General features: G+C 37.2%; 1 protein-coding gene across 5 annotated transcripts in view; it reads left to right on the plus strand.

Annotated features, from left to right (window-relative positions):
* Positions 1-12,518, plus strand: part of mast2 (microtubule associated serine/threonine kinase 2) — a 405,044-nt gene extending 392,526 nt beyond the window's left edge. For all 5 annotated transcript variants that reach the window (XM_073062969.1, XM_073062970.1, XM_073062973.1 and 2 more), the window contains 3 exons: positions 2,123-2,259; positions 5,257-5,444; positions 8,946-12,518. In XM_073062969.1, coding sequence (XP_072919070.1) covers positions 2,123-2,259; positions 5,257-5,444; positions 8,946-11,101 — 2,481 coding nt within the window. In that variant the 3' untranslated portion in view covers positions 11,102-12,518. The remainder of the gene's footprint in view (positions 1-2,122; positions 2,260-5,256; positions 5,445-8,945) is intronic.
* Positions 12,519-14,131: the final 1,613 nt, after the last annotated feature.

Below are 14,131 nucleotides of genomic sequence, written 5' to 3' on the forward strand. Positions count from 1 at the left end.
TTTTGATTTGTGGTTCACATGCTGCTTTTTCACAGTAGAACTCAAAGAACAGGGAAAATTGTAAAGCATGAAATCTAAAAATTGAAAAACTGAAATGTCAGCAGTTTAAAAATATGAACCTTCCCCCCCCCCCCCCCCCTTTGCTCAGTACTTAGTTGAATCGCCTCTTGCAGCTATTACAGCCAGTAGTCCTTTTGGATAAGTCTCTATTAGCTCTGCACAACTTGACTATTCCTCCTTGAAAAATTGCTCAAGCTCTGCCAGGTTAGTTGGTAAGTCACTCAGAGTGGCTGTGACAGCAATCTTGAGGTCTTGCCAGAGACGTTCGATCGGGTCAAGGTCAGGCTCTGACTCGATCACTCAAAGATATAAATTTTCTTCCTTTGAAGTCACTCCATGGTTACTCTGGCAAGTCATTGTCCTGCTGAAAGATGAACTTCCTCCCCAGTTTGCGCTTTCTGGTAAGGCTAGCAGGTTTTTATCTAGGATCTCTCTATATTTAGCAGCATTTATCTTCCCATCAATCCTGACTAGATTTCCAGTCCCTGATACTGAAAAGCATCCCCATAGCACTGTGCTACCACCACCATACTTTACAGCAGGGATTGTGTTACTGGCTGATGCACAGTATTAGATTTATGCCACAAGTGTCACCTAATGTTAAGTCTCAGCTGACCACAAGACCTTCTTTCACATCTTTACAGTACCTTCTAAGTGACACATTGCAAAGTCGTAATGGGCAAGGGTGTGCATTTTTTTTAAGCCAGGGTATTTTCCTTGCCACTCTTCCATAAATCCCCTTTTTGTACCAGGCCTTGGAGATTGTGGAGACATGAACTTCATCTCCAGTTACAGCCACTGACTTCTGTTGCTCACTCAGAATGACTGTTGGCATGGTATTAGCCTCTCTTACAAGTGCCATTCCTCTCCATGACTAAGTTTAGAGGGACAGTGTGACCTGGGCAGTGTGGTGGACTGCACTGACGTCTAATGTATGTTCAGTGCCTTTGAGATGGTCTTGTACCCTTCTCCAGATTTGTGCTTTTCTGTTATAATTTCCCTGACTTGCCTTGAATTCTCTTTTCTCTTAATTTTGGTTTGGTCAATTGAAATTCTACCATACTGTTAGAATTTACAGAGAGAGAGGTATTTATTCTGCTAACCTTCCAATTTTCTGCATCTACAAATTGGGTGAGTTGGTAAGGTAATATACAGTATTGCACCAGAAGAAAGTTAACACAGTAATTACAAAAGGGATAAATAATTTTATTCCCTTTTTTATTTTTGATCATTGTTAACAGGTTTTGGCATTTTTCTTTTGATTTAGCATGATGCACAATGTTTTATAGATAATCTCAAAACATCCTACTTCAATATATTTTAAATTTAGAAGATGAGACAGTAAAATGTGAAAATTGTCGTGGGCACCGTATTGCTATCACAGGTAACTAAAAAGTTTGGAAGATTGAGGGGTGATCTTACTGAAAAGAAGAACCTTGGAGGCATTGAAGGTTTTATATAGAGGTGCTTGGATTAGTCAAAGCATCTGAATGAAGATGGTTAAAAATTTAGGGAAAATCTTCAGAAACTGAGGTGCATGGGAAAAACTTGTAGAAAGTAATGTATCGCTGGTGCTCTCTGCCTCAGTGGGTTGTGGAGACAAGATTATTAAAGGTATTTAAAGAAGAAGCAGACATTTTTTTAGAAAGATATTTCCAGCAGGTAGCTGACTCCTGCTATTTTCTTAATTTATTAGGGCTACCACTTTGCTTGAAAGCTGTAGCTCTCCAATAACTGGGTAGTCTTTGTTTTACTGCTCTGCATGAATGAAAAAGAACTGCACTGTGGAAACTGTTAGCATTAAACTATATGTCAATGTCAAAATTTGGCCAACTGGATTGATTTGAATTTTTTAATGGTTTAAAACTACCCGAAATCAAAATCTGTATAAAATGTTTAGAAATTGTTTTGAACTACTCTTCTTGTAACAGTATCTTAAGATGTTTACCATGTTGTGGTATTTAAATCTCTGAACCAATGTCAGTACTTAATGTAGAATAATGTGTATTTAAAATTAAATTCAAAGATACAAAAATAAAATAAAAATCTTTCCAATGAGCAGAGTGGAAACAAGGTTTCAATATCAACAACTCCTTTTGAGAATACATCAATCAAGGTTGGGCCAGCTCGGCGATCTACACACAAGTCAAAGATGGCAAGGAGGAATAAGAAGGGTAAAACAAAAGATGGCCAAGACAGGTATTGTTCCCCAAAAAGCTGAAATAATCACCATAGTAATTCTGCCTATTTAATCCTGATTGACATGAGCATGATAGTTTTTCATTTTTGCTGTAATTGATTGCATATGAATTATTAATGGACATAATTTATGGTGGTTGGTAACAGGATGGTGGGAGGGATGTGTGTGCTGAAAATCAAAACTAAGATAGAATGATTAGAAGGGTTCTGAGGATAAGCACGGTGTAGATTTAAAGTTCACTGTCAAACAGAGTAGTGAAGAGCAAAATCTTAATCCCATTTGAACCACAATAGAATGTGGCTACAAGTCTATTGTTTGGGAACTGAGATTCGTTTGAACAGTTTTTTTTGCTAAGCATGGATATGGTGTGTTGAATGATGACCAGGTCTGCAGTAAATTTCTCCGTTAAATAACTGCTTCAGATTTTTATTCAACAGAAATTTCCATTGTATTCACACCCAATAATGTGCATTGTTCTTCATTTGTGAAGGACAAAGTTTGAATGACCAGTTTGTTTCATGTTATTTTGTATAGTATTTGTTCAGTTCCTTGTTGTGATAGTCTATATCTGGAAGATTTGCAATGTGATATAATAGGAAGACTATATAAACTTGTGTTGTACCGTGCCTATAAAAAGTATTCACCCCTCCATCTTCCGGAAGTTTTCATGTTTTATTGTTTTGCAGAATTGAATCACAGTGGATTTAATTTGTTTTTTTTATATACAAATACACTAATCAACAGAAAAGGACTCTTTGGTGTCAATGTGTCCTTTCTACCTCAGGCAACTGAAGAAGTTCGGTATAGGCCCCCAAATCCTCAAGACCTTTTACAGGGGCAACATTGAGAGCACACTGGTTGTATCACCTCCTGGTATGGGAGCTGCACCAACCTTGATCACTGGGTACTGCAGAGAGTGCTACGGCCAGCCCAGCATATCTGTGGATGTGATCTTCCCTCCATTGAGGACATTTATAGCAGCAGGTGCAGAAAAAAGGCCTGGAAGATCATCGGGGACACCAGTCACCTGACCATAAACTGTTTCAACTGCTTCTGTCTGGCAAATGGTACAGCAGCATTAAAGCCAGGACCAGCAGTCTATGGGACAGCTTTCTAATAGTGAATTCTATTAAATTCACACTTCTGTACATTGCAACGGAGTCATAAGGCAAAGATTTTTGCTCCCCCAAATTGTGGGATAGATGTAAGATTTAAATAAAACACAACATTATTGATTGCATAATCATTCACCTCCTTCAAGTCAGTATTTAGTAGATGCACCTTTGGCAACAATTACAGCCTTGAATCTGTGTGGATAGGTCTCTATCAGCTTTGCACATGTGGACACTGCAATTTTTCCCCATTCTTTACGAAACTGCTCAAGCGCTGTCATTGCATGCAGATCATGACAACAGCACTTTTCAAGTCTAGCCACAAATTCCCAATTGGATTGAGGTCTGGAGATCCCGATTTGGCCACTCCAGGACATTAACTTTGTTGTTTTTAAGCTATTCCTGGGTAACTTTGGCTTCATGCTTGGGGTTATTGTCTTGCTGGAACACAAATCTTCTCTCAAGTCGCGGTTCTCTTGCAGACTGCATCAGGTTTTCTTCCAGGATTTCCCTGTATTATGCTGCATTTATTTCACCCTCTATCTTCACAAGCTTTCCAGGGCCTGCTGCAGTGAATCATCCCCAAGGCATGATGCAGCCGCCGCCGTGCTTCATGGTAGAGATTGTGTGTTTTCGATGACCTGCAGAGTTTGGCTTACGCCTAACATAGTCTGATGGCCAAAAAGCTCAATTTTGGTTTCAGCAGACCACCGAACCCTTTTCCAGCTGACTTCAGGGTCTCCCACATGCCTTCTGACAAACTCTAGTGGAGATTTCATGTGTTTTTTTTTTCAACAGTGGCTTTTTCTTTGCCATTCTCCTATAAAGCTGCGACTGTCGAAGCACCCTGCAACAGTTATATGCGCAGCCTCTCCCAGCTCAGCTACTATAACTTGCAACTTCTCCAGAGTTGTCATAGGTCTCTTGGTGGTCTCACTGACTAATCCCCTTCTTGCATGGTCACTCAGTTTTTAAGGATGGCCTGCTCTAGGCATATTTACAGCTGTGCCATATTCTTTCAATTTCTTGATGATTGACTTAATTGTACTCCAAGAGATATTCAGTGACTTGGAAATTTTCTTGTAACCATCTCCTGACTTGTGCTTTTCAGTAACCCTTTGGCAGAGTTGCTTGGAGTGCTCTTTTGTCTGCAAGGTGTAGTTTTTGCCAGGATACTGACTCCCTAGCAGTTGGACCTTCCAGATACAGGTGTATTTTTACTATAATCAATTGAAACACCTTGACTACACACGGTGATGTCCATTTCACTAATTATATAACTTCTAAAATCAATTGTTGGCATGAATGATGATTTTGTGTGTCATATTAAATGGGATGAAAACTTATGCAATCAATTATGTAGTGGTTAATATTTGTAATTAATTTAGATCACATTGTAGAGATCTGTTTTCACTTTGACACAAAAGATTTTTTTTTCTATTGATCAGTGTCAGAAAAAGCCAAATTATATCCACTGTGATTCAATGTTGTAAAACAATAAAACATGAAAACTTCCAAGGGGGGTGAATCCTTTTTAAGGGCACTGTAATTGTGTGTTAGTTTCCTGGAAATATGGTTGACATTTATGGTAGATAATTACAGTACTTTTTTCACAATAGATCCAACGGCTGCATCCAGCTTCTTTGTCACTGAGATCTCTGAGAGTATTGCAAGTTCCTCTTCGGTATCACTTTGATGGCTTGGTCTACTGTTGTCACCATGTTAATGTGCAATACATAATGGCATTCTTAGAAGTTTGATGGTCATCTGTCAACTGTACTCTAGGGAATGGTCCCTGATATTGATCAGAACATTTCTGAGTTCCTTTTATTTTCTGTAGTTTGTAATGTTATGCCTGTGTTTTTAATTTTTTCTAATTTACAGTAAGAAGAGGAATTCCCTCTTTCGCAAGATTACAAAACAAGCCTCATTGCTACATACAAGTCGGAGTTTGTCCTCTCTGAATCGATCGCTTTCATCGGGCGAAAGTGTGCCAGGTTCACCAACGCACAATCTTTCCCCTCGCTCACCAACACAGAATTATAGGTCCGCAGCAGATTCTACGCATTCAGGTAGATCTCCTTTCTTTATTTGAAATCTTATACTTTCGAAAACTAAATATAACTCATTCTTTTTAAAAAAGTTGCTCACTTTAATCTGCATTGCCTTGACTTAAGATAATAGTCTTGATTTAAGATAATAGTCTTGAATTTCTTAGGAATGTAATAATACAGAAATTATGCTTTCTTGCGGATAGAAGCTTACATCAATATTTTCCCTGGCACTCCTTTGTTTATTTGGAATGGATAAGTGTTTTTAAGCTGGTACATGTGCCTCCTTGGGGTGCGATTGAGGTTGGAGTAAATCATGCATTGCTTTTTTTGCATCTCTCGAGTTAAATGACTTTCTAGAACAATTTAGTACAGAATTTTTCTTCAAATATCCTACTGTTTTCAAGTATATCAGCAGTCAAATATATAGTCTAAAAACAGAAGTGAAGGCATTGCAGGTTAAATTTAAATTGATTGCTTTAGGTGCTCAACACAACCGCGTTGTAATAACTCTGCCGGACTGTCGTGCTGAATGCTATTGGCCTGGTAAAATCTCTCAGGCCTTCCTTGCTTCTAGATTGTTTTTTAAATATCCTATTCTTATTAAGTTTTCAATCTCCTGACTTTATGTCTTATACCAGAATATCTTTTGAATGGCAATACAAATTGATTGCAATATTGGTCATTGAGTAAATATAGTCAAAGTAAAAATAAATTAATTATGGAAGATGAGGGAACAATGAATGGTAACAAAAAAGGTGGTTGAAACAGCAAGCAAAAGTTTGATTTACTCCAAGAAAAACTGCAGACCACTTTGTGGATGGTTGATAATGTCTTGTTTCAATAGTCTGAAATGATTTATGTTGGATACTTGGATCATGCATTAAGATGGTATCAGTGCACATCAAAAATTCCAATGCAACTATATAATTAATTAATTAATTAGAGGTTCTATGTGCTTTTTGTTGTATGAAATTCATTAACTTTATTGTAATTCTCACATACTTTATGTACTTCTGAATCTATTTGTGTGCTCCACTGTGTTGGAGATGCTGACCACTTTCTCCCAAGCCATTGAATCTATGATTCCCTAGTTTTGTGAAGTATCCTTTCTTGCAAAATCCCAGTTATCGTCTGGCAATTGTCCTTAATTGACCATCAATAAAATTTGCACTATACTACTATGAATCAGAACATGTTATGCTCAAATTTCATTACAGACTTAAATGCACATCTAGCCTGATTATCCATTAATATATTTTCTGTTACAGACAAATTAGGAATCATTTTTCCCCAAAAATGTTAAATTTAGGTGGCATCCATCGGTCTCGAGAGACCATGGATCTGCGCCTGGAGTTTCCAGGGTGCAGGCCTGGGCAGGGTTGTATGGGAGACCGGCAGTTGCCCAAGCTGCAGGCCTTCCCCTCTCCACGCCACCGATGTTGTCCAAGAGAAGGGCACTAGGACCCATGCAGCTTGGCACCGGTGACGTCGCAGAGCAATGTGTTGTTAAGTGCCTTGCTCAAGGACACAAACACGCTGCCTCAGCTGATGCTCAAACCAGTGACCTTCAGGTTACTAGTCTGATGCCTTGCCCACTAGGCCACGTGCCAACAAAAGTGTTAAATACAAACCCCTTTAATGTGCGGATAACTGTAATTATACAAATTGTAACAAACTACATGCCCTATTTTAAGATCACCAAAGTGTGGGGTACCTCAAAGAATTTAATCCGTAAAGAAGAAAGCAGATGACAACAGATGTGAGGATGCCATAAAATATTAAAATATCAGAGGGTGCCTAAAAGATAGGATCAACTTTATTTTCAACATGATCAAAGGCTGATCAGTATGTTGACCAGATGACTTATAAACCCAAATTTATTAAAGAGAAAACAAAAGGATCTATAATTCAATAGAGAGTCAGGAAACTTTAGAAACTTCAACTCTTTGCAAGTATTACGAAGCAGTAACTCTACCTAGGCTTGAATGTAATGGCCAGGTGTCAAATTAAATGCTTTCCTCATTTCAGGTCAAAATTGGTATTCAGTTAAGATGGATAAACTCGTGGAATGTGATCATATTTCATTAGTTTTAAACTCTGAAAAGTGTTTTTTTACATGTATAAAGTAAGTTTGCACTGTGATAATTGTAGAAGCATGCTGTTTGAAGTCATTTTGTTTCTTCAATTTAAGATTTCAGTAATAACTTGTGAATCAGATTACACAAAAAAACCAAATTGTTAGATTGTCTTAGATTGTTGAAACTGGAAAATTCAGTATTATTTGCTGTGCAAAGCAGCAAGGTCAAAGAATTGTTCTGGATTCCAAGAAACTCATTTTCTCTCATCTTACTTGCATCATAATAAATTGTATGTCTTTATATTCACTGAAAATGAGACAACTTCCTTTTATGTAGAGTAATTGAAGAACTCATATCTATTTGCTTTTTTTCTCAGTGATATGTTTTTATCACTGTTAATTTTAAAACTGACAGTGCACCAGCAGTTTATGGTCATTTCTGATTACCTTTGAACTATTGATTTCATCAAAAAGTCATCATCTGAGTTAATGTTGCTAGTTTGATAATTCTGAAGAAATAGGAATTGTTTTCTTTTGAATAATTTGTATTTGGACAATTCCATTTGTGTTTATAGCAATGGTATATGCAACCCATTGAAAAGGATCATGAATAATGTGTTACTGGCTTCCGTCATTGCTACCACATAACTCCAAATGATGGTCAGCACAGAGGGTCTGTTTCTATGCTGTATCTCTCTGACTCTATTATTAAATATCTCTACCCTACAAATTATTTAAAAATGTCTGCCACAAAAGTTATGGGCCATATTTGAACTGTATCATGTCCTGAGCTCAGTACATTATGTAACTACCGCCAATCATGCTGATTAGATGCACTGTCATCTGACCTCCAGCATATCTTCTACTTTCTTGCTGCAGATTCAGAAGTCCAGAACAGGATGAAAGATACACTACATTTGTTATTGATATACCTTGTACTACCTGATGCATTGTATAATGTATTGATCTGTATGGAAAATGTGCAAAACAAATTTTTCACTGTTAATATGACAATAATAAACCAATCCCAATTCCTATCTAGATGGAACCACCAACTAAAAATGGAGTGATCTGGCCCCTACATTTGATCTTTTATTTGTCCTCTTAACACTAACTGAGTGAGGAACATAGTGAGAAGAAAAAATAAATATACAATTTTAAAGACACCCTTTTGTGATTTGAAATGCTGAAAGTGAATTTCTTTCAACTCCTTTGTCCAAAAGCAAACTACTTTGCCCCAAAAGAGCATGAAAATTGGTTACTCGATATACGGTACTCATCCTGTTTGTATTTTGGTACAAAAATTAGTTTGCAATGGCATTTTATTATTGTAAGTCTCCTTGAATAGTTTTTGATAATTTTCTTCCAAAATCAATATCTAATGAAACCTGTAATTGGTTACTTTTAGTGCTAATATGCTATTTCCTTCTCCTTGTTTCTAGTTGCCGGCAATTCATCTCAGAGCAGCTCTCCCAATTCCAGCGTACCCAATTCTCCAGCTAGTTCTGGTCACATTCGTCCAAGTTCTCTCCAAGGACTGGCACCTAAGCTTCAACGGCAGTATAGATCACCAAGACGCAAGTCTGCAGGAAACATCCCTCTCTCTCCACTTGCTCGCACTCCGTCACCTACTCCACAACCAACTTCACCTCAGCGCTCCCCATCTCCGTTACCTTCACATTCTCTGGGTAGTTCAAATGCAGCACAATCATTCCCAGTGAAATTACATTCGTCACCACCATTAGTCAGGCAAATCTCCAGGCCCAAAAGTGCTGAACCACCAAGATCACCATTATTAAAAAGAGTCCAGTCTGCTGAAAAATTGGCTGCCACTTTATCATCGGAAAAGAAGTTGTCATCTTCCCGAAAGCATAGCCTGGATATATCACATTCTGAATTCAAGAAGGAAATGCTGCAGAGGGACCCCAGTCTACAGAGTTTACAGGAGTCTGCCAGTGAATCGTCAGGCAGTAAACGTGGCCCTGCAGAAAAGGGAACTCTAAAGCAACCTGCTGCTAGAAAAATTGGAAGGCAAGAGCATTCAGAAGGAATGAATCGGGGAAAGCTCAATGACAAATTAGTAGCAATAAGACATGACAGGGCAGAAAGGAGAGAAGCACTACAAAAGCAGGATGCTATTCGTGAGGTAGATGTCTCTGAAGATGAAAGTGATGAAGGTTCAGAAGACCATCAAGCAAGAAAGAAGTTGCAGTGGCCCTGTATTCAAAAAGAAGATTCAAATTTAGATGAGCTAGGTTGTGTCTCACATAAAACAGGAAGTAGGGATTCTTCAGAAGATGACCTCAGTTCTGCATTTGTTTGTGAGGCTAAAGAAATGAACTTAGCTCTGCTTCCAGAGCACAATGTTGGGAGAATCATATTGGACAGTACAATACCACATAAAATGGGAGAACTTTATCAATCAGAGGATTGTACAATCAACACAGCACATGTAGAAAAACCCATGTTAGAACATGCAGCTTCTGGATTCCACAAGAATGGCCAGCTTAAAACAGATTCCAATAACTTAAAGGCCGTTGAAACAAAGCAACCTGTGCTAGATATTGCCACTACAAAGAATGACTCCTCCAAGACTACATTAATGCAAAAAGCACTGAAGGAAGCGCCAAGCCAAATGCTTGGAAAGGCAGCATCATTCAAAATACAACAAGGTGTTCAAACCAGTTTGTTAGAATCTAGCAAGAATAATGACAGTAGTCCTCTTAATCAAATAATGCACATATCAAAGGATGCACATCAGAAACTTTCAGAAGCAACTGATAAACTAATTGCATGCTATTCCCCTATAGCTGACAATTTACTTCTCAGATCAGGATCTCCTCAAACTTCAAAGCCATCCAAGAAAACTGAAGATCTGAAGAAGTTGGACACCGGAACTGAAAGCACGGCAAAGGATGAGATCAAAGGACAGAGTGCAAATAAACAAAAAGATCCATTTGGAATTAGCGAAAAGCCTCTTCGGTCAAATAATGTAAAGTGTCTAGAAGCAATTAACCAATCCACTATTGGGGAAGTAGAAGGAAAACTAAGCCAATGTGAGCAAAGGTTAAAAGAAAATGAAGAGATGCTCACTAAAAGTCAACTTGCCTTCAGCATGGAAAGCACTGGCTCAAGATATTCTCCAGTTAGCTTTGCTAAAACACCTTTTGTTTCCCATTTAGCTACTGTTGCCAAAAATGTGCTGGGTCCAGTGAAATTGGCTATCCCTGGAATAACAGAGGCTGAGAGGAGGAAAGAATTAGGATCAGAAGAATTGATGGCTAGGAATGAAAAGCCAGTGTCACAGTTTACCACATTTCAAAGCGCAGCTGTGCCCTCACCATTGCCTGCAAATGTAAAATCACAATTTGAAGAAAAGGTCATTCTTTGTGGATCTTTGTTAAAACCTGACCAAGTCACAGGAGTATTAAGTGAACAAAGAGTTTTGCAGGATACTACAGGAAGTTCGTTATCAAGAGAACAACAATCCTGCGTGGAAAAATGTGAGAAAGATCGATCTGGGAGCTGTCAATTCAAAACTAAGCAACCTGTAGACAAGAAAGGACAAGATTCCCAGTTATCACAGAAATTTACGTGATAATTAGAAAACATAATTGGAACGTTCCCGTTGTATACAAGTGGTCATCTGGATCTAACTAAAAAATTTCTTTTGAAGGCTCCTTAAAGCTATATGTTTGACTTTATTTCCTTTTACAGTTCCAAAAAGACACTCAGTAAGGTATTTGTGAATAGTTTAGCATATTCTTAACACTAAATTCAGTTTTGGACACAATGCTCGTGTTGCCAAAGTGAGTTAACAATCAGTGTATTAGGAGTTATTTTTCTTTTTTGCTAATGTCAATTTTGATTTTATGTTGGACCAACAATCTTTTGAAAGAAGCAAAGCGGATGATAATTTCTGTATACACTGTGATTCGATGAGAAATGCCATAATGAACATGAGTTCATCAAGTCATTTATCTTATTTGTCACCTCTATTTTCTACATTTTCATATTTAACCGATCCCATTTACAAAATGTCTCTATTTTCTGCATTTATAGCAAACAGGTCCTCTGATGTACAGGACAAGTTTGCCAACAAAGCCGTGATCAAGGCTTATGCTTTACAATTTACAGGATTCATTATTGTTATAAAGTTGCCTGAATCCTTAGCTCTGTAATGTATTTCGTCACTATGCAAAGTAATACATTCCTGCAGAGTGCTTCAAGATTGTAATGTAATTTTTCTTTTTTTTGTATTAATGTATCTTATTTATTGTAAATATACACATGACAGTCTTGGATGTCTTTATGGGTTTGTGCCACATAGATATTTTGTCTTGGAGGGATGTAGTGAATGTGTAATGGAAATGCTTTCACAATTAGAGGAAAGCATTAAAAAACATTTTAGTATTTAATCAACACATAATCACCACCAACTGTGGTGCAGTAAGCATTTTTGTGTTCTGATTTATTGCATGTTGGCTTTAACCCATTCCCTTCAAACATACAGAATTTAATATGATACAAATTTAGTAAGCTAATTAATATACAAGACCCATTAATTCATATTTTTATATCTCTTGCATCACTCTTAAAACTTCCCATGACAGCAATAAATTTTGTGTTGGGTTTCAGCTGATGTGCAGAACTTGTTTGGTGTAACTCCTCTGTTCAACTTGTATCATGTTTTTGTTAATAATATATTGCACTAATAGAAGTGGAGCTTTAGTTAGACTAACAATCTTAGATTGCTTTGTTTTAGCTACATTCAGCTAAATGTGTCAGTTAGTTGAACTGAGTAAGTTAGACTGTCAGTGATTAATACTGACTAAATTTTAATTGCTGTGTTTGATTTTTTTATATAAAAACAAAACTAGTAAAAAATAAGCTGTGGACTTTATGGGCACTCTGGAACCTATACTTGCAGTGCATCTGACTGAACTTCTTTATTGCTATAATGTTTTCATTCAAAGGTAATGAGGAAAATACTTGAAATAAAAGGGTTGTGTTTACTGCCGTGAAAAGAAAATACTTTTTTGTGTATTTAAGTGTTATTTTCTTTAAATGATTTTTGCCAATTTGGGAAAACTACAGTATGTGTTTGTTTTCTAAGCATTTTGTATCCATTTTTTAACCACAAATTACTTAACTTCCTTGAGTACATGACATTTTTTTAATATACAGATGTTACACACTTACATTTATTAGATGGTCATGCAGTTATGCACTATATACAGTCTATAAAGTTGCAATGTCTTGAGACTATACAATTTGTAGGTGAGCGACTTAGTAATAATTTGCATAACTTAATTTGCATGGACAGTTTTAAGTTATGTGTAATGTGAGACAACTCAGTACAAAAATGCTTTGACTTCAACATTTTCAGTTGTTTCAGAATTCAGTCAATTCTAATGCAATCAAAATAAACTTGAATTATTTGACATATATTTCCAATCTAATATGGTCCATTCTCTCACACCTTATTTCTTCTCAGTAATGTGTGAAAACATACAGCAAAAATCATTGAAACCTTGACCTTTACCATGATATAAACTTTGGGCTTCTATTTTCTAAAGAGTTGCATGCAAATGGGACTTTCATGTTAACTCAGACCTAGAATATTGAGCAACCATTAGTGAGACCTCTGAGGTAAGTAATAGATAAATTCTTCATTGATCCCAAAGGAAATTACAGTGTCACGGTAGCAGTACAAGTGCGCAGATATAGATATTAGAAGAAAAGTAGAAAGAAAGTAAAAAGCAAGTTACCTCAAACATCATTTCCTCAGCTATAGGTTGACTCATTATATAGCCTAATGGCCGAGGGTAAGAATGACATAATATAGCGCTCTTTGGAGCAGCACAGTTGTCTTAGTCATGATGTGACCATTTTTTCTAAAGCTCAATAGCATGATTTAGTGAAATGCCAAACGATCTCTCAGCTGAGCACGAAGTTACCGTAGAACACCTCTTATCTGTGTACACTGATTATATTGAAATGTCTGCAGAAAAAGAAAATTATTAAACGGATATTATCAGCATTCCCTTGGCAATGAAAGCAAGTTTAACTCTCTGATTTTTAAAAAATAATTTTGTACTATATCCTATTTGGCAATATTCTCTTTTATCTTCCTTCAGTTCAGTGCTATCTGGGTATTTAGAAATCCCAGTGATTCAGTGTCTGGCTCATAAGGTGATGTTTGCCACATTCCCATTTAACTCACTGTGACCTCAGTTACCACATGCCTCATTCATTGGGGATGGTTCTTCTGCTTACTCTCTCATCATGCCTCAATTCCTGCCTTCCCTCTACAGTTATTGGGTTCACTGGGCAATTTAAAGCATTGTGTAAATCTTAACAATGCCAATTAAGAAATGATTTGGAGGGGGGGTAGCTAAAATCTGCTACTCTCAGTGAAGCACGATGGCAAACTAATCCCTCCTGCCTGCACATGATTTATATTCCTTCATTCATATTGTTTCCTTCAAGCTCAAAAGTTAGGGAGCTCTATTCCTACATGTATTGACTGCTACTGTACTGTTGCTGCATTCTGGCCAGTAAAGAAATGTTTGATAACCTATTAGCAGGTAGCTCTTGGTTTGATCATATTATTTATTCTTCTTTA

Source organism: Hemitrygon akajei, chromosome 12 (genome assembly GCF_048418815.1).
Source record: "Hemitrygon akajei chromosome 12, sHemAka1.3, whole genome shotgun sequence".
Classification (NCBI taxonomy): Eukaryota; Metazoa; Chordata; class Chondrichthyes; order Myliobatiformes; family Dasyatidae; genus Hemitrygon; species Hemitrygon akajei.